This window comes from Chlorocebus sabaeus, chromosome 2 (assembly GCF_047675955.1).
Source record: "Chlorocebus sabaeus isolate Y175 chromosome 2, mChlSab1.0.hap1, whole genome shotgun sequence".
NCBI lineage: Eukaryota > Metazoa > Chordata > Mammalia > Primates > Cercopithecidae > Chlorocebus > Chlorocebus sabaeus.
In genome coordinates, this window is record NC_132905.1 from 99798183 (window position 1) to 99820915 (window position 22733).

General features: G+C 64.3%; 2 protein-coding genes across 2 annotated transcripts in view; both read left to right on the plus strand.

The window, feature by feature from the left end:
* Positions 1-22457, plus strand: part of COL6A1 (collagen type VI alpha 1 chain) — a 23140-nt gene extending 683 nt beyond the window's left edge. Inside the window, exons 2-35 of the mRNA XM_037984962.2 lie at positions 216-345; positions 1747-1947; positions 3602-3761; positions 4012-4140; positions 4223-4243; positions 4606-4626; positions 4717-4761; positions 5448-5501; positions 5968-6012; positions 6111-6137; positions 7218-7244; positions 7338-7382; positions 8183-8236; positions 8390-8452; positions 9406-9468; positions 9559-9612; positions 9758-9793; positions 10155-10217; positions 11534-11596; positions 14625-14687; positions 14906-14968; positions 15306-15356; positions 15583-15618; positions 16078-16140; positions 16335-16400; positions 16853-16888; positions 17749-17785; positions 18132-18140; positions 18642-18775; positions 19418-19527; positions 19675-19858; positions 19984-20167; positions 20598-20627; positions 20886-22457. Of these exons, the coding sequence (XP_037840890.2) occupies positions 216-345; positions 1747-1947; positions 3602-3761; positions 4012-4140; positions 4223-4243; positions 4606-4626; positions 4717-4761; positions 5448-5501; positions 5968-6012; positions 6111-6137; positions 7218-7244; positions 7338-7382; positions 8183-8236; positions 8390-8452; positions 9406-9468; positions 9559-9612; positions 9758-9793; positions 10155-10217; positions 11534-11596; positions 14625-14687; positions 14906-14968; positions 15306-15356; positions 15583-15618; positions 16078-16140; positions 16335-16400; positions 16853-16888; positions 17749-17785; positions 18132-18140; positions 18642-18775; positions 19418-19527; positions 19675-19858; positions 19984-20167; positions 20598-20627; positions 20886-21508 (2990 nt within the window). The 3' untranslated portion in view covers positions 21509-22457. The remainder of the gene's footprint in view (positions 1-215; positions 346-1746; positions 1948-3601; positions 3762-4011; positions 4141-4222; positions 4244-4605; positions 4627-4716; positions 4762-5447; positions 5502-5967; positions 6013-6110; positions 6138-7217; positions 7245-7337; positions 7383-8182; positions 8237-8389; positions 8453-9405; positions 9469-9558; positions 9613-9757; positions 9794-10154; positions 10218-11533; positions 11597-14624; positions 14688-14905; positions 14969-15305; positions 15357-15582; positions 15619-16077; positions 16141-16334; positions 16401-16852; positions 16889-17748; positions 17786-18131; positions 18141-18641; positions 18776-19417; positions 19528-19674; positions 19859-19983; positions 20168-20597; positions 20628-20885) is intronic.
* LOC140710131 (uncharacterized) lies at positions 6144-7211 on the plus strand. Its single transcript, XM_073011309.1, has 2 exons — positions 6144-6370; positions 6403-7211. Exons 1-2 carry the CDS (start codon positions 6212-6214, stop codon positions 7153-7155), a joined length of 912 nt encoding a protein of 303 aa, XP_072867410.1. The 5' UTR covers positions 6144-6211; the 3' UTR covers positions 7156-7211.
* Positions 22458-22733: the final 276 nt, after the last annotated feature.

A 22733-nucleotide genomic window follows, 5' to 3' on the forward strand; every position in this document is an offset into this window, starting at 1 on the left:
CGGGGCACAGGAGCGGTTTGAGGTCTCTCACTCCACCCCCTCCCCACCGTCCCACCGAGGGATGAGGGACGACGTCCTGCGGCCTTTTCCCGGGAGAGCCTCTCCAGGCCCGGGCTCTGTGCTGCAGGCGCTGGGCTGGCGGGGAGGGGAGGCCCAGCAGAGACTCGGGGAACTGGGCGAAAGCGCGAAGGCCCCTCTCCTCTGTCTTCGGCCAGACTGCCCCGTGGACCTGTTCTTTGTGCTGGACACGTCGGAGAGTGTGGCCCTGAGGCTGAAGCCCTACGGGGCCCTCGTGGACAAGGTCAAGTCCTTCACCAAGCGTTTCATCGACAACCTGAGGGACAGGTAGGAGGGACGCCCTGTGACCTTCCTCCACTGCTTCTGGGCTTCTTGGAGGGTGGGGTGGGGGCCCAGGGGACCACGGGCGCGATGGCCTCAACCTCCCCTCTAAGAAGGGCGCGCGTTGCCCTGGCCAGAGCCCCTCCTGGCGCCCTCCAGAGTGAGCTGGTTTGAGACCCTGCTCGTGGGGGTGGCACCCGTCCCAGGTGACAGTGAGGCTGAGACGTAGGGAAGAGAGGCTCCCGCAGGCTGACCAAAAGGGCTCAGCGCGTTGGCCCAGCCACGCAGTCCTGCCGGGTGCCCAGCAGCCCCTCACTAACCACCCGGGCCCTGGTTCGTGCTGTGGGCCGTGAGAACCTCTACCTGGGTCCTGGATTCCACGTTCTGAAGCTCCCTGACTCAGGGGCCGGGAGGGGCGTCGCTCTGCAGCCCCAGGGCCCCCAGGCTTGGTTCTGGGCTTGGGACCCGGCACACTGTCCTCCGCGTTCCTCCATCTGTGCGTGTGGCTGAGGACACACCGGGGGGAGGGAGGGGTCCGTCCCGTGGGTCCACAGGGCTGTGGGGGTGGGGCAGGCAGAATGGGGACTCCCCCACTGAGACAGGCCCTGGCAATGGGGACACAGCTCAGCCGGCAAAGGACCCCCCCGTCTTCCCTGACCCTGCTGACTGGCCGCTGGGCCTAAGCATCCCGCCACCAGAAGGGGCACAGTCAGAGGCTGCGGTGACAGCACCGTGTACCTGCCAACCCCCACCGTGCCCAGCGGGAGCCATTGGGATTAGAAACCCTGAGCTTAGTGGACGTGGCCAGGCCCGTGAGGCAGTGTGTTGGGGGGTCTGGCTGTGGATGGCACCAGGGAGGGGCGGCCATGTTGCCCAGCATCCCCTGAGTCGCCCTTGTTGCCTTTATTCAGGCTCCCCATGACTCAGTTTCCCACCTGTGAAATGGGGCGGAGTCATCCCCACATTGCTGCTGGCATTCCTGCAGGAGCTTCGGTCACTCTGCTGAATGGGCGGGAGGGTGGGTGGGGCAGAGGCGAGCCCACCCCAGGCTGGGGCAGAGCAGACCCCTGAGAGCCTCGGGCCCAGGGGCTCAGACCCCCCTGGGTGCCTCCTTCCCCCACAGTCATGCTGCCCCACTGCAGGCCCGAGGACCCCACCCCAGCAGGGCCACATGCTCAGGGCTCCTGGTCTGAGGCCGGGGGATCGGAGTGCAGGTCACCTGCTGGCCACACCCGCCCACACAGCCTTCCAGGAGGGCCGGCCTCAGGGCCACGGGGAAGTCCAGCTGTGTGTCAGCCTCGGCCAGGGTGGGGCAGCCCGTCCATCTGGGTGACGTTGCGCCCTGGGATGGGCAGTGATGGCGCCAGGGGCCACCCACCTGACGTCCGCCGTGCCTGTTCCTGGCAGGTACTACCGCTGTGACCGAAACCTGGTGTGGAACGCGGGTGCACTGCACTACAGCGACGAGGTGGAGATCATCCAAGGCCTCACGCGCATGCCCGGTGACCGCGACACACTCAAAAGCAGAGTGGACGCCATCAAGTATTTTGGGAAGGGCACCTACACTGACTGTGCCATCAAGAAGGGGCTGGAGCAGCTCCTCGTCGGGTGAGTGGCCTCCTGCCCACGCAGCTGTCACGCGTGGTACCCAGCCTGGGCTGGGGTTGGCCTGGGGGCCCTGTGCGGCTTCAGCTGCAGCCTCCCTGTTCTCCTGGAGGCTGTATGGCCTCCCTGACCACTTTGTGGGCAGGAAAGAGACAGAGACAGAGAGATGGAGACAGAGAGACAGAGACAGAGAGACAGAGAGAGACAGAGACAGAGAGACAGAGACAGAGAGAGACAGAGACAGAGACAGAGAGACAGAAACAGACAGGGACAGAGATAGAGAGAGAGACAGAGGGAAACAGAGAGAGACAGAGACCGATAGAAAAAGACAGAGGCAGAGAGAAACAGGCAGAGAAACAGAGACAGTCAGACAGGGACAGACAGAGACAGAGATAGACAGAAACAGAGAGAGAGACAGAGACAGAGGGGCAGAGAGGGAGACAGAGAGATAAAAGCAGAGAGAGAAAGAGACAAAGACAGAGGCAGAGAGACAGACAGAGAAGCACGGAGACAGACAGAGAGACAGGGACACACAGAGACAGAGAGACCAGAAACAGAAGCAGAGAGACAGAGAGAGAGAGACAGGGCTGGTTTTCCCCACAGCATCAACACCAAGCAGGGCCAGGATCACTGAAACTGACTCTCATTAGACCCGAAGCACGCGCTGAATTTCGTTTGCTTTCTCGGGTTTTTTTCTGGACTGAGGGGTTTCCTCTCATCCCAGTGTCCAGATGTGGGGAGAGAGGGGCTGCAAGCCCCAGAGTGTCTGGAGGGGAACGTGGCCTCCCCCCACCCAGCCCTTCCCGAAGCCTCAGGATCACAGTGGGGGTCCCGGGGCTGCCCTGTCCATCGAGGCAGTACGGGGGGAGCCTCTCCCAAGGTTGGTCTCAGAGGCCCACACGGCCGGCGTGGGCCGGGCACTCGCTTTCCAGTGGTTGTGCCCACCTCCTGCCAGAGTTGGTGCCAAGCTGGGACCTGGGGGACTTGGAGTAGCTAGGAAGTCGTCTGCTGCCTGCAGGGGGTGCGTGGGGGACGTGGCCGCAAACGTCAGAGTGTGGCCCCGCCATGGAAGCCACAGACAGATACGACTCCTCCTAATGAGCTCGCCCTGCTGGCCGACAGGCTCAGTGTCCCCAGCAGCCCGCTCCACTGCCCTGCGACGCTGCCCTCCTTCCATCTGGTCTCACCTTCCCTTTAGGGGGTTTGATTTGGGGCACTCTGGGATCGCCCTGTTGTTTGCTCATCACACCCATTTCCTGCAAAAGCCGTAGTGACACAGCAGCCTTCAGTTGTGGCAGCTTGTGGGTAGACGAGGCGGGCATCTCAGAGGGCCACCCTCCCTGCCCCTTTCAGCCTCCACTCACTGGCCAGGGGCTTTGTGCCCCGGGGCACCCCAGGAACCAAGCCTCCTTTGGGGTCATGGGTGCCTCTCCTGGGAGGGCGTGAATTTTCCAAAGCAGTTTAGAGAAATGAGAGCCACAGAGCATTATTCCCCACGGTGAGGTACTTTTTAGCAATCCTCATGGTACAGCCAGGATCAGCAAAGAGAAACAGCTTCTCGAGATGAGACAGGGACCTGCACCTCCCAGATGGGCTTGGGTCTCCCTCCAGTTCCCCCACCTAGTCTCGGGGTCTCATGCTGCCCTCTCCTGTCCAGAGGCTCCCACCTAAAGGAGAACAAGTACCTGATTGTGGTGACCGACGGGCACCCCCTGGAGGGCTACAAGGAGCCATGCGGGGGGCTGGAGGACGCAGTGAACGAGGCCAAGCACCTGGGCGTCAAAGTCTTCTCAGTGGCCATCACGCCCGACCACCTGGTAGGCACCGCCCGCCCCGCAGGTGCCGTCAATCTCATGGAGTGGCGGCTGCAAGGCCCCTGGCAGCCGGGACCGTCTTTTGGTCCTCAAGAGGGTGTGGGGACTCCAGTCGGCCACCCTTGCCCCTGAGAGGCCAGCCCCTCCTGCTGAGGAGCCTGGAGCGCCCCAGCCCCCGCTCTGGCCCTGTGGGAAGCGGCCCGGCCGTCAGGGGTCCCAGCCCTGCTCAGCCCGCCCTGAACACTGCCCCCAGGAGCCGCGTCTGAGCATCATCGCCACGGACCACACGTACCGGCGCAACTTCACGGCAGCGGACTGGGGCCAGAGCCGCGACGCGGAGGAGGTCATCAGCCAGACCATCGACACCATTGTGGACATGATCGTAAGGCCCCTGCCCGGGAGACGGGGAGGCCCGCGGTGGCCCCAGGTGGAAAGTGGTTCTACACTTCCATTTCTCTTTTCAGAAAAATAACGTGGAGCAAGTGGTAAGAGCCCTCCCCACCAACCCCCAGCCACGCGTCCGCACACGTCCACCCACGCGTCCACCCAGCCACGAGTCCGCACACGTCCACCCACGCGTCCACCTGGTGTTCAGGATGCGTGTCCCTATGCACAGCCACCCATGTGCCCAGGACACATGCCCCTGTGTGTCTGCCCATGTGTCTGCCCGTGTGCCCGGGACGTGTGTCCCCTGCATGTCTGCCCGTGTGCCCGGGACGTGTGTCCGCCTGTGTGTCCACCCGTGTGTCCGTCTGCCCATGTGCCTGGGTCACATGTCACCCTGGGTGTCCCGGCCACGTGTCCGTGCCTTTCCCACTGACTCGTCTCCACGCCTTCCCCCCCACAGTGCTGCTCCTTCGAATGCCAGGTGAGTGTGGCCCCCCACCCCTGACCCCGTGCCCTGCACCCTGAGAACCTGAGTCTGGGGTCCGGGCTGACCGGCCCCTCTGCCTTGCAGCCTGCAAGAGGACCTCCGGGGCTCCGGGGCGACCCCGGCTTCGAGGTGAGTGGTCACTCCTGCTCCTCGTGTGTTGTGGGGTGTCCCTGCAGCTCGGGGCCTGGGAGTGGGGGTGGTAGGACCAAGTCCACCAGGAGGGTCCAGCAGGCAGGTTCTGGCCCATGCAGAGTGTGGGCTGCCCTGGGGGCGTTGGGGGCTTCTGAGGGTGTCTCTGTCTGCCCTGCCCTCAGCCACACTCTGCTCAGGAGAAGGACCTTTCTGGGGGTCGGAGGGTGAGAACATGGGGCCCCCAGTCGTGTGTGGCTCACACAGGATGACCTTAAACGTTAGAATTAGCTGCTGATAATTGCAGCTTGCCACGACGCTGCTCATGGGCTTCAGATTTCTGGCTTCTCCTAATAACCATCAAACCCGGCAGCTGTGGGCCATGGCCATATCCTGGGGGTCTTCTGAGCCATGGGCCTGGGGGGCTTCTGTGCTGCACATCCGTCCCGCCCGTGCCTGGGGGTCAGCAAAGCTGAGCAGACAGGAACGGAGGCAGGGGGTGGGGGGAGCTGGCGTGCGGGGTGGAGCTCCCAGACCCAGGCTGACCAGGAGTGATGGGGAAGGTGCTTTAAAGCCCTGTGATCCCTGAAGACTGGATGAAGTGTGTTTTTAAAAACCTGTTTTGTGAGCCAGCTTTTTAGAAAGAAACGGGACTGCCCCCAACCTTGACCTGTTTTATGTTCCAGGGAGAACGAGGCAAGCCAGGGCTCCCGGGAGAGAAGGGAGAAGCCGGAGATCCTGTGAGTGCCTGACTGTGGGGTGGGGGCCCTAAGAAGCTGGAGGTGGGGAACGACTAGGCCTCGGAAACTTCTGGAAGAGTGTCTGGGTTCTGAGCGCCAAAGTCACACTGTTCCTTACGGGTGGGAGCAGGCCTGGAGGGGCCACAGCCCAGCCATCCTTCCACACAGCCCCCCGGGCAGCCCCTGAGCCCACCTGCCAGGGAGGGGCTGGGTGGGGAGGTGGCCCAGAGTGCTCAGGCCGGCACCAGCTGGGGCCTCTGCTGTGGCTCCTTGGCCCAAATCCTATCCGTAGACCTCCCTCCCCCAGCTCCACCTTGGAGCCCCTCGGCACCATGGGCCCCGTGCAGCAGGGCCGCTCTCTCGGGTTGACCAGGCCTGGGCTGGAGGGAGGGGTGTGGGGCTGGGTGGGACTGGCCCCTGCCCCTGCCCTTCCAGGGGTGTCTCACCGTTTCCTCCTGTGTTCCAGGGAAGACCCGGGGACCTCGGACCTGTTGGGTACCAGGGGATGAAGGTACGTGCCCCAGCTTTCCTCGCCCGAGCCCGGCGGTGCCCTCAGCCCTGCACAGCACTAACAAGCCTTCTCTTCCTCTTCTTCCGCGGGGCGTGTAGGGAGAAAAAGGGAGCCGTGGGGAGAAGGTGAGTGAGGCTCGACCTCGGAGCTGGTCCCTCCGGGCGCAGATGTGCCATCCTGGACGAGGGTGTCCCCGGGGATGAGGACAGCGTCCCTGACAGGAGACCACATGCCCGGCAGACCCGCTCCACCACCCCTCGCCGTCCCCTCCATCTGGAAGGACAAGGACAGCCACCCAGTCACCCAGCAGGGGCACTTGTGTCACTTTCACCCCACCCCAGAGCGGGGTCCCACGGCGGTTACCCTCTCCGGAGCGGGGGTCCCACGGCAGTTACCCTCTCCGGAGCGGGGTCCCACGGCGGTTACCCTCTCCGGAGCGGGGTCCCACGGCGGTTACCCTCTGCAGAGCGGGGGTCCCACGGGCGGTTACCCTCTGCGGAGCGGGATCCCACGGGCGGTTACCCTCTGCGGAGCGGGATCCCACGGGCGGTTACCCTCTCCGGAGCGGGGGTCCCACGGCAGTTACCCTCTCCGGAGCGGGGGTCCCACGGCAGTTACCCTCTCTGGAGCGGGGGTCCCACGGCGGTTACCCTCTCTGGAGCGGGGTCCCACGGGCAGTTACCCTCTGCGGAGCGGGGGTCCCACGGCAGTTACCCTCTCTGGAGCGGGGTCCCACGGCGGTTACCCTCTCCGGAGCGGGGGTCCCACGGCGGTTACCCTCTCTGGAGCGGGGGTCCCACGGGCAGTTACCCTCTGCGGAGCGGGGGTCCCACGGCGGTTACCCTCTCCGGAGCGGGGGTCCCACGGCGGTTACCCTCTCTGGAGCGGGGGTCCCACGGGCAGTTACCCTCTGCGGAGCGGGGGTCCCACGGCGGTTACCCTCTCCGGAGCGGGGGTCCCACGGCAGTTACCCTCTCTGGAGCGGGGGTCCCACGGCAGTTACCCTCTCTGGAGCAGGGGTCCCACGGCGGTTACCCTCTGCAGAGCGGCCCCTCCCCATCACTGTCAGACCCCGTGATTCTCAGCAGTGACGTTGCCCCCTTGGGTTGGGGGCACTGGAGCCCCTGCCTTGTGTGGGCCTAAGCCAAGGTTGCTCTGCCCTCCCCACCCCCAACACCCCTCACACCCTCTTCCTGTCTCCGCAGGGCTCCAGGGGACCCAAGGGCTACAAGGTGAGTGTGGGCTGCTGGGAGGGGGGAGTTCTGCCCCCACGGCAGCATGTCTGACCTGCATCTGACCCCTGCCTTCGTTTTCCCGCCTCGCAGGGAGAGAAGGGCAAGCGTGGCATCGACGGGGTGGACGGTGTGAAGGTAACTGGGGAGGGATGGGGTGGGCGGGGAGGGATGAGGAGGGACCGGGAGGTAACCGGGGAGGGATGAGGTGGACGGCGTGAAGGTGACCCGGGGAGAGACGGAGCGGATGGCGTGAAGGTGACCAGGGGAGGGATGGGGAGGGATGGGGAGAGACGGAGCGGATGGCGTGAAGGTGACCAGGGGAAGGGATGATGAGGGATGGGGAGGGATGAGGAGGGATGGAGTGAAGCTGACCCTGGTAGGAGGGACAGTAAGGGATGGGTTGGACAGCATGAAGGTGACCAGGGGAGGGACGGGGAGGGACGGGGTGAGGTGACCCCGGCGGGAGGGATGGGGAGGGGTGGGGTGGACGGTGTGAAGGTGACCAGGGGAGGGACAGGGAGGGGTGGGGAGGGACGGGGAGGGACGGAGTGAGGTGACCCTGGCGGGAGGGACAGGGAGGGGTGGGGTGGACGGTGTGAAGGTGACCAGGAGAGGGACAGGGAGGGGTGGGGAGGGACGGGGAGGGACGGAGTGAGGTGACCCTGGCGGGAGGGACAGGGAGGAGTGGGGTGGATGGTGTGAAGGTGACCAGGGGAGGGACGGGGAGGGGTGGGGAGATACGGGGAGGGAAGGGGTGAGGTGACCCCGGTGGGAGGGACGGGGAGGAGTGGGGTGGACGGTGTGAAGGTGACCCCAGGGGGATCTGCTAGGTGGGGCTTTCCAGGGAGGGCATGGAGGGCGCAAAGTCTGACAGGTGATTGGCCTTGGTTTACCCACTTGGCCTTCAGATTTTCTGGTTTTCTTCCTCTTTCCAGGGGGAGATGGGGTACCCAGGCCTGCCAGGCTGCAAGGGCTCACCCGGGTTTGACGTAAGTCACTTCCTCTCACTGATATTTTAAAACTAGCGCTGTAAGCAGCACCACGTGTGGACTCAGTTTTGACTTCGTCTGGGCGGCCCGGGGCTGCTGCCAAAGGCCGCGGTGGCTTCTGCTGCTGGTGTCATGCTGCCCTCCTCTCTCCAGGGCATTCAAGGACCCCCCGGACCCAAGGGAGACCCCGGCGCCTTTGGACTGAAAGGAGAAAAGGTGAGTGACTCGCGGCCCCTGGAGGGCCAGGGCCTTCACGGTTGGCCAAATGCTGAATCGGAAACCGCTCCTGGAAGCAAGTCCTGGTCGGAGCAGGTCGGCCAGCCGTGCAGCCTCAGAGGGGAGGAGCTGGTGGAGGCTGGAGGCAGGCAGGGGAGCGGCGGGCACAGGGCCCAGCGTGGGAATAGCTGCCGTGGCGCTCCCACCCGGAGCCTTTCCTGCAGCCCAAGGGCCTTCAGGCCTCCGCCATTCTGTTCCCCGCACCTGCTGCTCGCTCTGCACAAATGGGACCGCACCGTGTCACTCCCAGCCTGTGAGCCGCCACCCAGAATGGCTCTCAGAACTGAGAATGGGCCAGGTGGCACTGAGGGCGCCAAGCAGGTGGGAGGGCGGGCAGGCAGTGGTAGCGCTGCGGGAGGGCAGGAGTGCAAGGCGGGAGCGCAAGGCGGGAGAAGGAGCTTTTTAGTCTGACTTAAAGCTGAGTCTGCCATGGCTGGTGTTTTCTCTGGAGTTTCTTTGTTGAAACCGGAAGTGCTGGGGAAGACGAGGGCGAATGCTGACCCCACCCCAAATGTTCCCGGATGAGCTCCTAGAACCCAGCAGACGGTTTCCAAATCTCATCTTTGAGTTCCCAGATTGCCCTCCAGGCCCTAGATTTGAGTTTGCCAATTTGCCAGCCTGGCAAAGCTGTGCCTTCTCTAATGGGAACCGAGTCCTGTCCCTCAGACAAGATGGCCCTTGGCCGGGCCTCATAGGGAACAAGGTTGGAGCATTCCAGGAGGTTTTTGTGCAGGGTTGTGGATGGCTGAGGGTGCTGGGGGATCCGGGCTCAGAAGGTGTTGGTCAGAGGGAGGGCCTGGTTTCGGTGAGGCGGGCCCTGGATGTGGCCTCTGGTGGCTGCACCCCTGGTGCACACCCCTGCGAGCGTGTGTGACTCCCCCGGTCTTCCCCAGGGTGAGCCTGGAGCTGACGGGGAGGCGGGGAGACCAGGGAGCTCGGGACCACCTGGAGACGAGGTGAGGAGGTGCACGGCCCCCACAGATGCCGGGCATGGGCCCAGGGAGGGCAAGGAGATGGAGCAACCATTCTACCCTTGCTCCCCACAGGGCGAGCCAGGAGAGCCTGGTCCTCCCGGAGAGAAAGGAGAGGCAGGCGACGAGGTGAGTGAGGGCTCCGGACACCTTCCTGGGGAAGTGCACGGCCTCAGCCTCCGATCCTCTTTGCTCCGGGTCTGCTCCACATCCCTGAGACCAAATACAGGGTGTCCACCAGACTAACACCGGCTTCTGTTTCTCTTCATCGCAGGGGAACCCAGGACCTGACGGTGCCCCCGGGGAGCGGGTGAGTGGGGCAGGGGCAGCCTGTGCTGTTGGCCTTCGCTGTTGGCCTCACCATGTAACTGTGGACGTAGCCTCTGTGGCCCAGTCTGGTCCTCCCAGCACTGAGAGTCACGGCCTCCTGCCCCAGACAAGTGGGTTTCTTCACCCACACGTCCAGGACGCCTCTTCCCACAGGCTCGGAACGGGTGGGACCTGGGCAACCAGGAGATTCCGGCCTCTGGAACCATGGGGCATGAGGTGGAGGGATGACACCTCCAGGGGGTCCTGCTGGGGGAGTCGGCCCAGGCCAGGCCTCAAGCCCCACCCCAGCTGGGCGTGAGTTCCAGCAGCTGAGGCTTCACCCTCTGTGTCTGTCCACTCAGGGCGGCCCTGGAGAGAGAGGACCACGGGGGACCCCAGGCACGCGGGGACCAAGAGGAGACCCTGTGAGTCACAGTTCCTGGACCTGGGACCCACCCCAGAAAGGGGCAGGCAGATGCTGGGGCTGGTTCAGGCCTCCAGAGCCACAGGACATGCCACGAAACCCCTGTCGCCCCTCGACCTGGCCAGCCCATTCACATGCCGTCAGGGAGGGTAGCCCCTGAAGCCAGCGCCCAGCCACGTGCCTGATGCTGGGACCTGTTTCGTGTGAAGCCCGTGGGCCCGGTGCCCACTTTCCCACCAGGCAGCGTCCACATTTCTGCCTCCGAGCTGGGTTCTTCTTTGAAACAATTTTCCTTTGTTAAAATTCCCAGCATGAGGAAGTTGGGTCAGAACCCCAGATGGGAAGCTAGGCCAGCAGGGCACCTGCCTGGGAAGTCTTGACATAGAAACCTCACCTCAAAGCAGAGATTCTGGCGGCCCCAGAGGCTACCCCTCACCTTCAGCTCCATGGCTGTGGACCTCGCTAGGCCACCCCACAGCCTAGCCTCAGGGTGCAGAAGCACAGGGCCCTTCTCTGTCCCTGTGACTTGCTGGGAAAGCTGTGCTGGGCCCAGGGCGGGGCAGCTGGCAGATTCTGGGTGTCTCAGTCCTGCCGGGCTCAGGCAGAGTGAGGGGGGAAGAATGCCCTGCTGTGCCCAGCCGAGCCGCCAGGCCTCTGAGGCAGCGCCCCAGGGTGCTCCCTCGTCCGACAATCAGGACATGCAGCTGTTGTGTGCTGACAGTCGGGCGGGGCTCCAGCAGGGCCGGGGAGCTGAGCTAGGGCCAGAGTCTCGCCACTGAGGGGTTTTGCTCCCCGAAGGGGGATGGGGGATTTCTGACCTCCTCCCTGGGAGCTCCCCAGAAGCACACAGCCCCGTGCAGGGGCGGGGGGACGTCAAAGCAGGGACTGTGTGACTTAGTGACTCAGAACGCCTTCCAGGCCCACTCCTCTGAGATCAGGGAATGAGACTGACAGCCAGGCAGAGCCCAGAGGAAGGGCCGGCCACACAGCTCTGGCTTCCCAGCAGGCCACAAGTCTATGGCTACAAACACCTGCCGGGTCTGCAGAGCTCACTGGAGAAGCAGGGATGCACGCAGGGACGCCTCTAGGGCCCCAGGAGAGCTGCCGGCCTCCTGAGTGAAGACAGCCAGCCACGCTGATGGCCACGCACGTGGGCCGAGGAAACGCTTGGGGAGGCCAGGAAGGAGCTGTGTGGGGAGGGAAGGCTGGGGCAGCCCAGTGACCACCTGGATAGCACGCTCTGGCTCCCAGCGTGCCCTGGCAGCTGTCCTCCCCAAGGATGGCCCAGCTCCACACTCACTGCTCGTCTCTCCTCAGGGTGAAGCTGGCCCACAAGGTGATCAGGGAAGAGAAGGCCCCGTTGGTGTCCCTGGAGACCCGGTAGGAGGCCCTGTGGGGTTGGGGGGCATTGGCCGATTTGGGTTTTGGAGGTAGAAGTGCTCCAGCAGCTCACGCACTGGGGGTCCCTTATTTCCATTTGAGGGCGTCTGTGTTCCCGTAGATCTCATGGGTGTCCCTGCATGGGAGCCGGCTCCTGGGGGTGAGGCGCAGCCTGGGCCAGGCTGGTGTGGATTGGTGAGGGCAGGCCCAGCGCCCGGGGGCCCGACACTCAGACGCTCAGCCCCAGGTGGAGAAGCACTGTCCGGGCACCCGTCTGGCGCAAGGGTGCCTTGCAGTGAGGAAGAGGCGTTGGAGCCCCTGGGAGACACTGTGGGAGCTTGGTCAGCATTTGTTTTTCTGGGTCAGGGGCCAGGCATGACTGTGGCTGGAGGTCAACTGGGGAGTGTGAGGCTATGGAAGGTTCCAGAATCCCGGGGTGTCGGGATGAAAATGCACTCTCATTTCATTCTAAATTCCCTTCTCTGAGCCTCTGGAACTGCTGTGCACGCCGTGTGGCTTTCTATCTCTTCCCCCATTCTGATGACTGCCATGATGGTGAATCCACTGTGGTGTTGCCCACAGGCTGGGCCGGGCCGTTGTATCCTCCCGGAGCTCACCTGCCCCACGGGGACAGGAAGGCCTCCACACGGTCACGCCCAGAGACAGCAAGTCTGTACTCCCCGAGCTTGTCTGCTTCTGTGGACAAATCAACCTTACAGCTCCATGCGTGTAGCTGCCCACCCGCCACGCATACGGCCAGACCCTGGGCATGGCAGCAGGCATGGCAGCTGTCTCAGACGTCCAGCAAGACGGGGCCTCAGACCCAGGGAGATGGGAGAGGCCGTCCCAGTGCAAGTCACATTTGTATTTCTGTGCACGAGGTGAAATCGTGCTTTTGTGGTGCCAACAGGTAAAAACACCTGTGTCATAGATTAGGACCAGGGCAGGGCTTGGCAGGCGGGGTCTGGGCCGTCCGTCCACCTGGTCCTGCGTGCGGCTCATGGCAGGGGCAGAAAGGGCTCCCGATACCTTCCTGGGGAAGTGCACGGCCTCGGCCTCTGATCCTCTCTGCTCTTTGAGCTCCTGGGGCTCCAGCCCTGAGGCTGATCTGACCTCCTGTGTGGTCACCCCAGGAGAGGGCCAAGTGCAGGGCGCAGTGCATGGAAAAGGCCATGCAGCCAGTGGCAGGTGGTGGGGAGGGGACAGCCCAGGGCCAGGTTCCAGGCTTGCGAGGCTGCTCAAGGCCTTGGTAGCCGAAAGTCTCAGTGGGAGTGAGCGTTCAGAGGCCAGGACTTGCTCGGAGAATTCTGACCACACCCTGTCTGTTTTATATGTTCAGTTTTCAAAGTAATTAATAGCCACTCTAAGAAAAAACAAAGCCACTTTCAAAGAGTTGTGATAAGAGAGGCAGTCCCATGAGCAGGTGGCTGCAGGACCTCCAGCGTCATGGGGCAGGCTGCACAGGGGCTGGCTGGTCCCGTGCCTGGGGTCTGGGAGCAGTCCCTAGGCTGCTGTCCTGGAGGAGGTTCACCCAGTGCCTGAGACCAGGGCACCTCGTTACCCTTGACTGACAGTTGCCTCGCTGAGGCAGGCACTTGTTCACCTGGAGCCTCCCTGGGGCCTTTTGGGATGTGGATAGGTGGCTTTGGAACCACATTTTTCCATCGGGTCGTTGGGCTCCTAGCTGGCCTCCTGGGCTCTCGCTGCTCTGGGCACCTCCCTGCTCAGCTCTTGCCAGCCTTACTGCTCCCCTCCACCCCGCCCAGCACGGGGCTCTCCCTGTGTGGACACCAGAAGTGGTTGGGCCCTCAGGGCTGGTCCCGGGAGGTGCCCCCAGTGACCTGTCTCTGCAGCAGCTCTGCAGAAACTGCCGAGTCTGGCCTCCTGCTCCCTGTGGCACACTCTGACTGTGTGTGGTGAGGTCCAGTCCTTCTGCCTCCCACTCACCTGGCCCAGGGCACAGAGACTTCCTTTCCATCCTCCCTCCTGGCTCCCCTTCTCGTGTTCCCAAGGCAGGGTCTCAGGGTACCAGACTAACGCTTGTGAACCCCAAGTTTGGTGGGCTTCTGGACCTCCTTGAGGCCTGTGTGCAAAGTCCCCAGTCAAGCGTGCAGTCCTAACACTGCTGGGGTGTTGACCACGCAGGGTGCCGGAGCTTCACAGCCAGGGCGGGATGCTCGCACAGTCGGGTAGGGAGAGCAATACACTAGGTGCTGCCCGTCTGCCTGGTGGAGGCCACGGGTCAGGCTGGTGAATGGGCCAAGTCTGGTAGTGGGGAAGTTGTAAACATTTGAACCACCAGGACAGGCCTCATTGCGAAGCGTCAGCCTAACCACAGGCCAGGGGCAGGCGTCCGACCAGGCTCATGGCTGGGGCCCACCAGGGCCAGGTGTGCACGCGGCTCCCTTCTTGGCTCAGCTGGCTGCATTGGGAAGTGCCTGGGGCACCTGGGCTAGACTCAGAAGGGCAGGGACTCACCACTGGATTGTCCACGGTGCAGGCCCTCAAGGGTGGAGACTGGAGCCAGCTCTGGAAATAGACCCCACAGGGGGTCCTCATGAGATGTGGGGGACCCAAGGAAGTCCAGCAGGCAGCCTCAGGTGGAGGTGGGGGCAGGGTGGTGTCCAGGCTCAACCCACAGCGGGTCCTGCAGTTGGGGGTGGGCTAAGGGGACCAGGCCAGGCCCAAAGGGGACCATGAGGAAGGGCAGTCTGGGGCCACTCTGATGGGAGAAGGGGCAGGTGGTCTGCGGCCCAGGAACCTGTAGCCTCACCCCTCCGTGGGGGCCTGAGGCACCAGCTGGGCGCCCACCGAAGTCATCTGAAAGAGGTTTCAACACTCGTGCCCAGGCCCTTCATCAGACCCAAGAGTGGGCCTGGCTCGCCCCCTGTGCTGATTGGACCAGGGCCGGAGCCTGGGGGCCCTGACGCTTCACAATCCGAGACCCTCAGCTTAGGGTCAGGGAGGGCTCAGGCCTGAGGGCTGGGTGAGGGCTGCGGTCCAACGTGCCACATCCATCTCTCTACAGGGCGAGGCTGGCCCTATCGGACCTAAAGGCTACCGAGGCGATGAGGGTCCCCCAGGGTCCGAGGTGAGTCCCACTCCCCACCCACACCCGCCACCCAGGAGGGGCCTGAGGGTCCAGAACCCACTCTCTGCCCGGTGCTTGCCCCGCGTCCTCTGAGGACCCCATGGTCCTGGGTGTCCTGGCTCCCGTTGGGACCTGTCCTGGCCCCAGGAGGGCCCTGCTTCCCTCCAAGGTCACCACACCTGAGCCTGCTCCCTTCACACCTCCCTCTTCCTCCTCAGGGTGCCAGAGGAGCCCCAGGACCTGCTGGACCCCCTGGAGACCCTGGGCTGATGGGTGAGAGGGTAAGTGTCCAACAGCTCGGGCCCTGGGGCCGAGGCCTGGCTGCCAGAGGCCCTGGGGAGCCCCAGCCCTGCACTGTGGAACTGCCTGGGGTCCCTGACTGGGCCGGGAGCTCTCGCAGCATCACTGGCTCCTGGCCACAGTCAGCACCTGAGCCAGAGGCTGCCTCGGCAGGGCCCCTCCTGCCCTGAGGTCTGGGTCCCAGGGTCCACGGGGACCAGCAGGGTGGCCCCAGGGGAGGGAGGGGCTCTGCAGGGTCAGTGCTCCCGGGCCCATGCTGGTCAGTGGGTATCCCAGGCCTGGCTGATTCGCATGGTGACGGCTACTGTGCTCCCCCAGGGTGAAGACGGCCCCCCTGGAAATGGCACCGAGGGCTTCCCTGGCTTCCCCGTAAGTGCCCAGAGGCTGAGCCCACAGGAACATGCCCCAAGCCACCTGCAGCACCCTCTTTAGTGGACTGGGCACTCCTGGGTGGGCGGGTTGGCCCCAGGACCGCCGGCTGGCCCAGGAAGTCCACGGCCAGGATTCTGTCAGCTCAGGCCCTTCCGCAGTGACCCCCTCACAGCCTCCCCTCTCAATCAGAACCCGGCATCACCGCCCTGCTTTTCCGTGACAGGGGTATCCGGGCAACAGGGGCCCTCCTGGGATAAACGTGAGTACACCCCCTCCTCCATCTGGCTGTGAGCACACACACATTCACAGTCACAGGGACACACACGTGTGAACACACATGTGTAAACAGGCTCCCGAGCAAACACACGCACCCACCGCTGCCCCGCTCTGTGGCCACAGCCCCAGTCGGCATCAGCTCCAGCAGAAGCCAAGGCTCATGGCCAAGGCCCTGCGAGGCTCCTGCTGTGGTGTGGCCCATGGGTCCCCTGGCTGTACCTGGTGACCGATGCTCCCCTCGGTGAACAGGGCAGGCCCAGCCCCAGAGGCCGCCCCACGGCTCCCTAGGCCACTCCAGGACCCAGTTTCTCCAGCCCAGGAAACGCGTGTGGTGGGGAAGGGAAGAGTGCCTCCCTTATCTTTATTTTTTTCCTTTTAAAAATTCTGCTTCCTAAAAACAAAATAAAACCCATGATAACCAAGCACTCTCCCATCACTGCAGGGCACGAAGGGCTACCCAGGCCTCAAGGGGGACGAGGGGGAAGCCGGGGACCCCGGAGACGACGTAAGTGTGGACGGGGGCAGGGCCAGCCCTGAGTCCACCTGAACCACAGAGGGTTGGCCCTCAAAGGGCAGTGGACCAGGACCGGCTGGTGGGAGGCCTCATGGGCCCCGGCTGCTGGACGCTCTGTGGATGGGGCCAGTGCGCAGATGCCCAGACAGTGCACGGCCCGTTTACACAACGCTGTTTCCTTCCAGAACAACGACATTGCACCCCGAGGAGTCAAAGGAGCAAAGGGGTACCGGGGCCCCGAGGGACCCCAGGTGGGTGGGTGTGGCTGGGTGAGGCCACGGTGGGCTGTGCCTGGGATGCTGGATGCTGGGGCTGAGGATGCTGGAAGAGGCTGGGAGAGCGGGAGGCGGCGGGAGGGAATTTGGGGGAGCACATCATCTGGGAGGCTCTGGGGGTGGGAGGCGCCGGTCGCCAGGGTCTGGTGGCGGCCGGGGTCGGGGTGGTGGCCAGGGCAGCAGAGCTGAGCCCAGGGAGACAGCGGGTCCTCAGGGTGGGCCCCACCTGGGATGGTCGCCTGGACCAACAGTGTGCGAAGCCCCAGCCGCCCTCACAGGACCCTCCCTGAGGACGAGGGGCTGGGCAGGGAGGGGTGGGGGGGTGGGCTTGATGCGGGGTAGGGGTCCCGGGGGTGGGGCCTGTCTCAGCTCAGGAAGCTCAGTGGGCACCTCACCCTCAGAGCTCCTCTACCCTGTTTCTCGGACAGGGACCCCCAGGACACCCAGGACCGCCCGGGCCAGACGTAAGTGGGGCTCTGTGAACATCGCTGGGGGTGACCACTGCAGCCTCCGTCCCTTGGGGTGTGGGTCCTGTCTGTGGGAGCTCCTGTAGACGCTGCTCACAAGGGGGGTGGGTTGTGGAAGAAGAGCTGGTGCCAGGCCATGAGGACACGTGAGGATCATGGGGGGACACACGACAGCCGTGGGGGGGACACATGAGGATCATGGGGGGACCTGTGACAGCCATGGGGGGACCTATGACGGCCATGAAGACGCGCGATGACTGTGGGGGGACATGTGAGGATCATGGGGGGACACGTGACGGCCATGGGGGGACACGTGACGGCCATGGGGGGACACGTGAGGATCATGGGGGAACACGTGACGGCCAGGGGGGACATGTGACGGCCATGGGGGGACACGTGAGGATCATGGGGGGACACGTGACGGCCATGGGGGGACACGTGAGGATCATGGGGGAAACTGTGACGGCCATGGGGACACACAACAACCGTGGGGGGACACGTGAGGATCATGGAGGGACACGTGACGGCCATGGGAGGACACGTGAGGATCATGGGGGGACACGTGATGGCCGTGGGGGGACCCGTGAGGATCATGGGGGGCCTGTATCCATGAGGACCATGAGGGGACCCATGGTGGCCACGAGGAGACCCATGACTGCTGTTTCTGTGACCACGTCAGGGGTCCAGCCGTGTAGCAGGGGTGTAGTGGGCAGAGCTGGGCACACCTGCAAAGAACCCCGTGCCCAAACCCAGCCCTGTGGGGGCCCTGGGGAGGGTGACCTGGAGACCCAGTAGCCCACAGTCCCCGCTGGGAGGGGCTGTCCATGGCCTCAGGACCCTCGTCTCTCCCTCCCCAGGAATGCGAGATTTTGGACATCATCATGAAAATGTGCTGTGAGTATCTCTGAGAAGCCGTCCTTCTTAGGGAGAGCAGGGCCCCCAGCCCGGCCTGTTCCACTCCTAGAAGGGTCTCTCCACTGTTGGGGGCCCGGGTCTCTGAGTACATCCTTGAGGAGGCTCCTCAGCCAGCCCCTACCGACCTCCGAAGCCCTCCCAGGCCCCTGGGTCCCCGTGCAGGCTGAGAGTCCCCGGTGCCAGGCAGAGCTGCCACGTCAGGAGGGCGGCTAGGGAGGCAGGGAGGCCGGGGAAGCGGGGAGGCTGCCTGAGAGCAGGAGTCTTTCTGATGTGGGCAGGATGCGGCCCTGACTATGGTCTAACTGACCCTTTCTGTTCTCCTCAGCTTGCTGTGGTGAGACCCGTGCTCTGGCTCCTGAGAGAATGGATCCCGGGGGTGGGGGAGCGAGGCCTGGGTCCCACGCATGTCACAGGACAGCACGTGGCACCCTGGTCCCTGCCCACAGCTCCTTGCACCTGTCCACCCCTCTGGGGTCTGCTCCAAGCCAGCAGAGTCCCGGGTGCTGGGCTGGGCCCCTCCATCTTTCACCCATAACTGAAATAACCAGGAGCAGCCTGGGGGTCCCTGCTCCATCGTTCTGGCCCACAGGCCCCACGCCCAGCCTGGCTGAGCAACGCAGGCCCTGACCAGCCACCGAGCGGAGCGGCCATTGGGGGGCCATGGGAGGGGGTGGGCTCGTCTAGGGCTGAGACAGGCGGGACCCCGTGTCAGGCGATGACGTGGCAGCCAAGGAGGGGCCAGGGCGGAGGAGGGGAGGGGCCAGGGCGGTGGAGGGGAGGGGCCAGGGCGGTGGAGGGGCGGGGCGTGCTCTGCTGACACCGCCCCCGCCTGCAGAATGCAAGTGCGGCCCCATCGACCTGCTCTTCGTACTGGACAGCTCAGAGAGCATCGGCCTGCAGAACTTCGAGATTGCCAAGGACTTCGTCGTCAAGGTCATCGACCGGTTGAGCCGGGACGAGCTGGTCAAGGTGAGGCCTCGCCCCTCCCGGCTTTGCCCAGCGCAGGTGCATCCCGGCCCTGCCAGCCGCCCCTGCCAGGGCCAGACCTCAGCCTCCCGAGGCCGTCGCTGCATCCCTGTGACTTCCCTGCTTGTGAGGAGGATGCCAAGCACGCGCCAGTCCGTCCGGGCCTCCAGCTCCACCTGGCGAGGCTGGCCCCTTCTACACAGGCATCCCAGATGAGGGAGGGGCCCCCTCTCCTTGAGGGCCAGCAGTCTGGGGTACTGAGTTCTGGGGGTGGGCTTGTCCCTCATGGACAGAACCTATGAGGCATCATCCACCAAGGAAGATTGGTTTGCGGGGTACCCAGGTTCCAGGGGCTGTGCCACCCCCTGGGCACCCGGAGCCAGTCACAGGGGACCCAGGTCCTGAGGTCCTGGGGGCTGTGCCACCCTCTGGGCACCCGCAGCCAGTCACAGGGGACCTAGGTCCTGAGGTCCTGGGGGCTGTGCCGCCCTCTGGGCACCCGCAGCCAGTCACAGGGGACCCAGGTCCTGAGGTCTTGGGGGCTGTGCCGCCCTCTGGGCACCCGCAGCCAACAGAGTCATCCCTGGGAGGCTTATGCAGACCTGGGGTAGTGCTCCCATCCTGACCCCGGCGCCGGCCCCACAGTTTGAGCCGGGACAGTCGTATGCAGGTGTGGTGCAGTACAGCCACAGCCAGATGCAGGAGCACGTGAGCCTGCGCAGCCCCAGCATCCGGAACGTGCAGGAGCTCAAGGAGTGAGTGCCCACAAATGGCCAGGGCCCTCCCACCCTGGCCCCGACCCCTGGCCCCGCGGCGAATCGGCCCTGACCCCTGATCCCAGGTGGGCTCGGCCCCGCGGCAGGCCTGGCCCCAACCGGCCCCTCCCACCCCTTCCTGTGCAGAGCCATCAAGAACCTGCAGTGGATGGCGGGCGGCACTTTCACGGGGGAGGCCCTGCAGTACACGCGGGACCAGCTGCTGCCACCCAGCCCCAACAACCGCATCGCCCTGGTCATCACTGACGGGCGCTCAGACACCCAGAGGGACACCACACCACTCAACGTGCTCTGCAGTCCGGGCGTCCAGGTGGGGTGGCCATCCCCAGGCTGCACCTGCCCCGCCTAGGGCGCCCCGCCAGCCAGAGTGGCCTTGTCCCCAGAAAGACGAGGGCAGAGCGGGCTTCGCCACACCGACACCGTCTGTCCCCACAGGTGGTCTCCGTGGGCATCAAGGACGTGTTTGACTTCGTCCCGGGCTCCGACCAGCTCAATGTCATTTCTTGCCAAGGCCTGGCACCATCCCAGGGCCGGGCCGGCCTCTCGCTGGTCAAGGAGAACTATGCAGAGCTGCTGGAGGACGCCTTCCTGAAGAATGTCACCGCCCAGATCTGCATAGGTACGTCCGGGCTGTCCCAGGTCTGTGTAGGTGCACGCGGGGCGCCCGGGCTGTCCCAGGTCTGTGTAGGTGCACGCGGGGCGCCCGGGCTGTCCCAGGTCTGTGTAGGTGCACGCGGGGCGCCCGGGCTGTCCCAGGTCTGTGTAGGTGCACGCGGGGCGCCCGGGCTGTCCCAGGTCTGTGTAGGTGCACGTGGGGCGCCCGGGCTGTCCCAGGTCTGTGTAGGTGCACGCGGGGCGCCCGGGCTGTCCCAGATCTGTGTAGGTGCACGCGGGGCGCCCGGGGCTGTCCCAGACAGAGGCCTCCTCCCAGCTCACTGTGACCTCCAGGGGCACGGCCACCCCTGTGCTCAGCCGGAGGTCCTGGGACATCTCCTAGGGGTTATAGGTGGAGCAGTGGGCCCACACTGCATGGTTTTTCTCTTTTACAGATAAGAAGTGTCCAGATTACACCTGCCCCAGTGAGTACCTCAGCGGCCCAGGCACATGGGGAGGAGGGCGCCGTGGCTGGGGCGGGGGCTCTGAGAGGAGGGGGCTCTGGGAGGAGGGGGCTCTGGGAGGAGGGGGCTCTGGGAGGAGGGCCTGGCAGTCACAAGAGCAGGTGCATGGCTCACTCTGGTGGCTGAGCACCACCGTGCCGTGCCCTCTCTGGGGAGCTCGGACGCCCTCCGGCCGGCCCACTGCAGCTCATGCTAACGTCTGCCCACCCCACTCTGCAGTCACGTTCTCCTCCCCCGCTGACATCACCATCCTGCTGGACGGCTCTGCCAGCGTGGGCAGCCACAACTTTGACACCACCAAGCGCTTCGCCAAGCGCCTGGCCGAGCGCTTCCTCAAGGCGGGCAGGACGGACCCCGCCCACGACGTGCGGGTGGCTGTGGTGCAGTACAGTGGCACAGGCCAGCAGCGCCCAGAGCGGGCGTCGCTGCAGTTCCTGCAGAACTACACGGCCCTGGCCAGTGCTGTCGATGCCATGGACTTTATCAACGACGCCACGGACGTCAACGACGCCCTGGGCTATGTGACCCGCTTCTACCGCGAGGCCTCGTCTGGCGCCGCGAAGAAAAGGCTGCTGCTCTTCTCAGATGGCAACTCACAGGGCGCCACGCCCGCGGCCATCGAGAAGGCCGTGCAGGAGGCCCAGCGAGCAGGCATCGAGATCTTCGTGGTGGTCGTGGGCCGCCAGGTGAATGAACCCCACATCCGCGTCCTGGTCACCGGCAAGACGGCCGAGTACGACGTGGCCTACGGCGAGCGCCACCTGTTCCGTGTCCCCAGCTACCAGGCCCTGCTGCGCGGTGTCTTCCACCAGACCGTCTCCAGGAAGGTGGCACTGGGCTAGGCCGCCCCACACGCAGGCCCCAAACCCTGTCCTCCCACCCCTCCCCACCCATCACTAAACAGTAAAATGTGATGCGAATTTTCCCGACCAACCTGATTCGCTAGATTTTTTTTTTTTTTTTTAAAGAAAAGCTTGGAAAGCCAGGACACAACGCTGCTGCCTGCTTTGTGCAGGGCCCTCTGGGGCTCAGCCCTGAGCTGGCGTCACCTGTGCAGGGCCCTCTGGGGCTCAGCCCTAAGTTGGTGTCACCTGGGCTCCCTGCCCCGGGCCCTCCTGCCCTGCCCTCCTGCCCGCCCTCCCTCCTGCAGCTCCTTCCCTAGGCACCTCTGTGCAGCATACCAGCCTGAGCCAGACGCCCTCTCGGGACCCGTGCTGCACACACCTCCCTCTCCTTTGTGCCCATAGCCGGCTTTTCCCACCAATCCTCACCTAACAGTTACTTTGCAATTAAAGTCAGAGCAAGCTTTTCTCCTCAGCTTGAGGCAGCCATTGGAGTCTGTCTCGTTTTGGGAAACCAAGGTCAGGAGGCCACTGTAGACATAAATCTCGGCGACTTGGCCCTGTCTCCTGAGTGTCCTGCTGGTGACTGGCCTGGACCTCGGCCCCACAGCCCTAGCGGCTGCTGCTGACCAGCACTGACCCTGACTTCAGCGAGTACTCGCAGGGGCGCTGGCTGCACTCAAGACCCTCGAGATTAAAGGTGCTAACCCCATCCGCTCCTCCCTCTCGCAGAGACTGGGGCCTGGACTGGACATGAGAGCCCCTTGGTGCCACAGAGGGCTGTGTCTTACTAGAAACAATGCAAAACTCTCCTTCCTCAGAATAGTGACGTGTTCGACGTGTTATCAAAGGCCCCCTTTCTATGTTCGTGTTAGTTTTGCTCCTTCTGTGTTTTTCTCTGAACCATATCCATGTCGCCAACTTTTCCAAATAAAGGTTTTCACTCCTCTCCCTGTGGTTATCTTCCCCACAAAGTAAAATCCTGCCATGTGTGCCAACGGAGCAGGCACAGGAGGTTGGGGGAGTGTGTGTGCGTGCCCTCTCCCAACCCCCATCACCACCAGTCCCAGGCCAGAACCAGGGCCAGGTGAATGAACCCCACATCCGCGTCCTGGTCACCGGCAAGACGGCCGAGTACGACGTGGCCTACGGCGAGCGCCACCTGTTCCGTGTCCCCAGCTACCAGGCCCTGCTGCGCGGTGTCTTCCACCAGACTGTCTCCAGG

What these genes read in the sequence shown, in the direction of transcription:
- LOC140710131 (XM_073011309.1), top strand. Translation starts at nt 6,212, where the DNA reads ATGAGGACAGCGTCCCTGACAGGAGACCACATGCCCGGCAGACCCGCT. An exon ending in CAGAGCGGGGTCCCACGGCG is followed by an intron (nt 6,371 to 6,402) that starts GTTACCCTCTCC and finishes GGTCCCACGGCA; the next exon opens with GTTACCCTCTCCGGAGCGGG.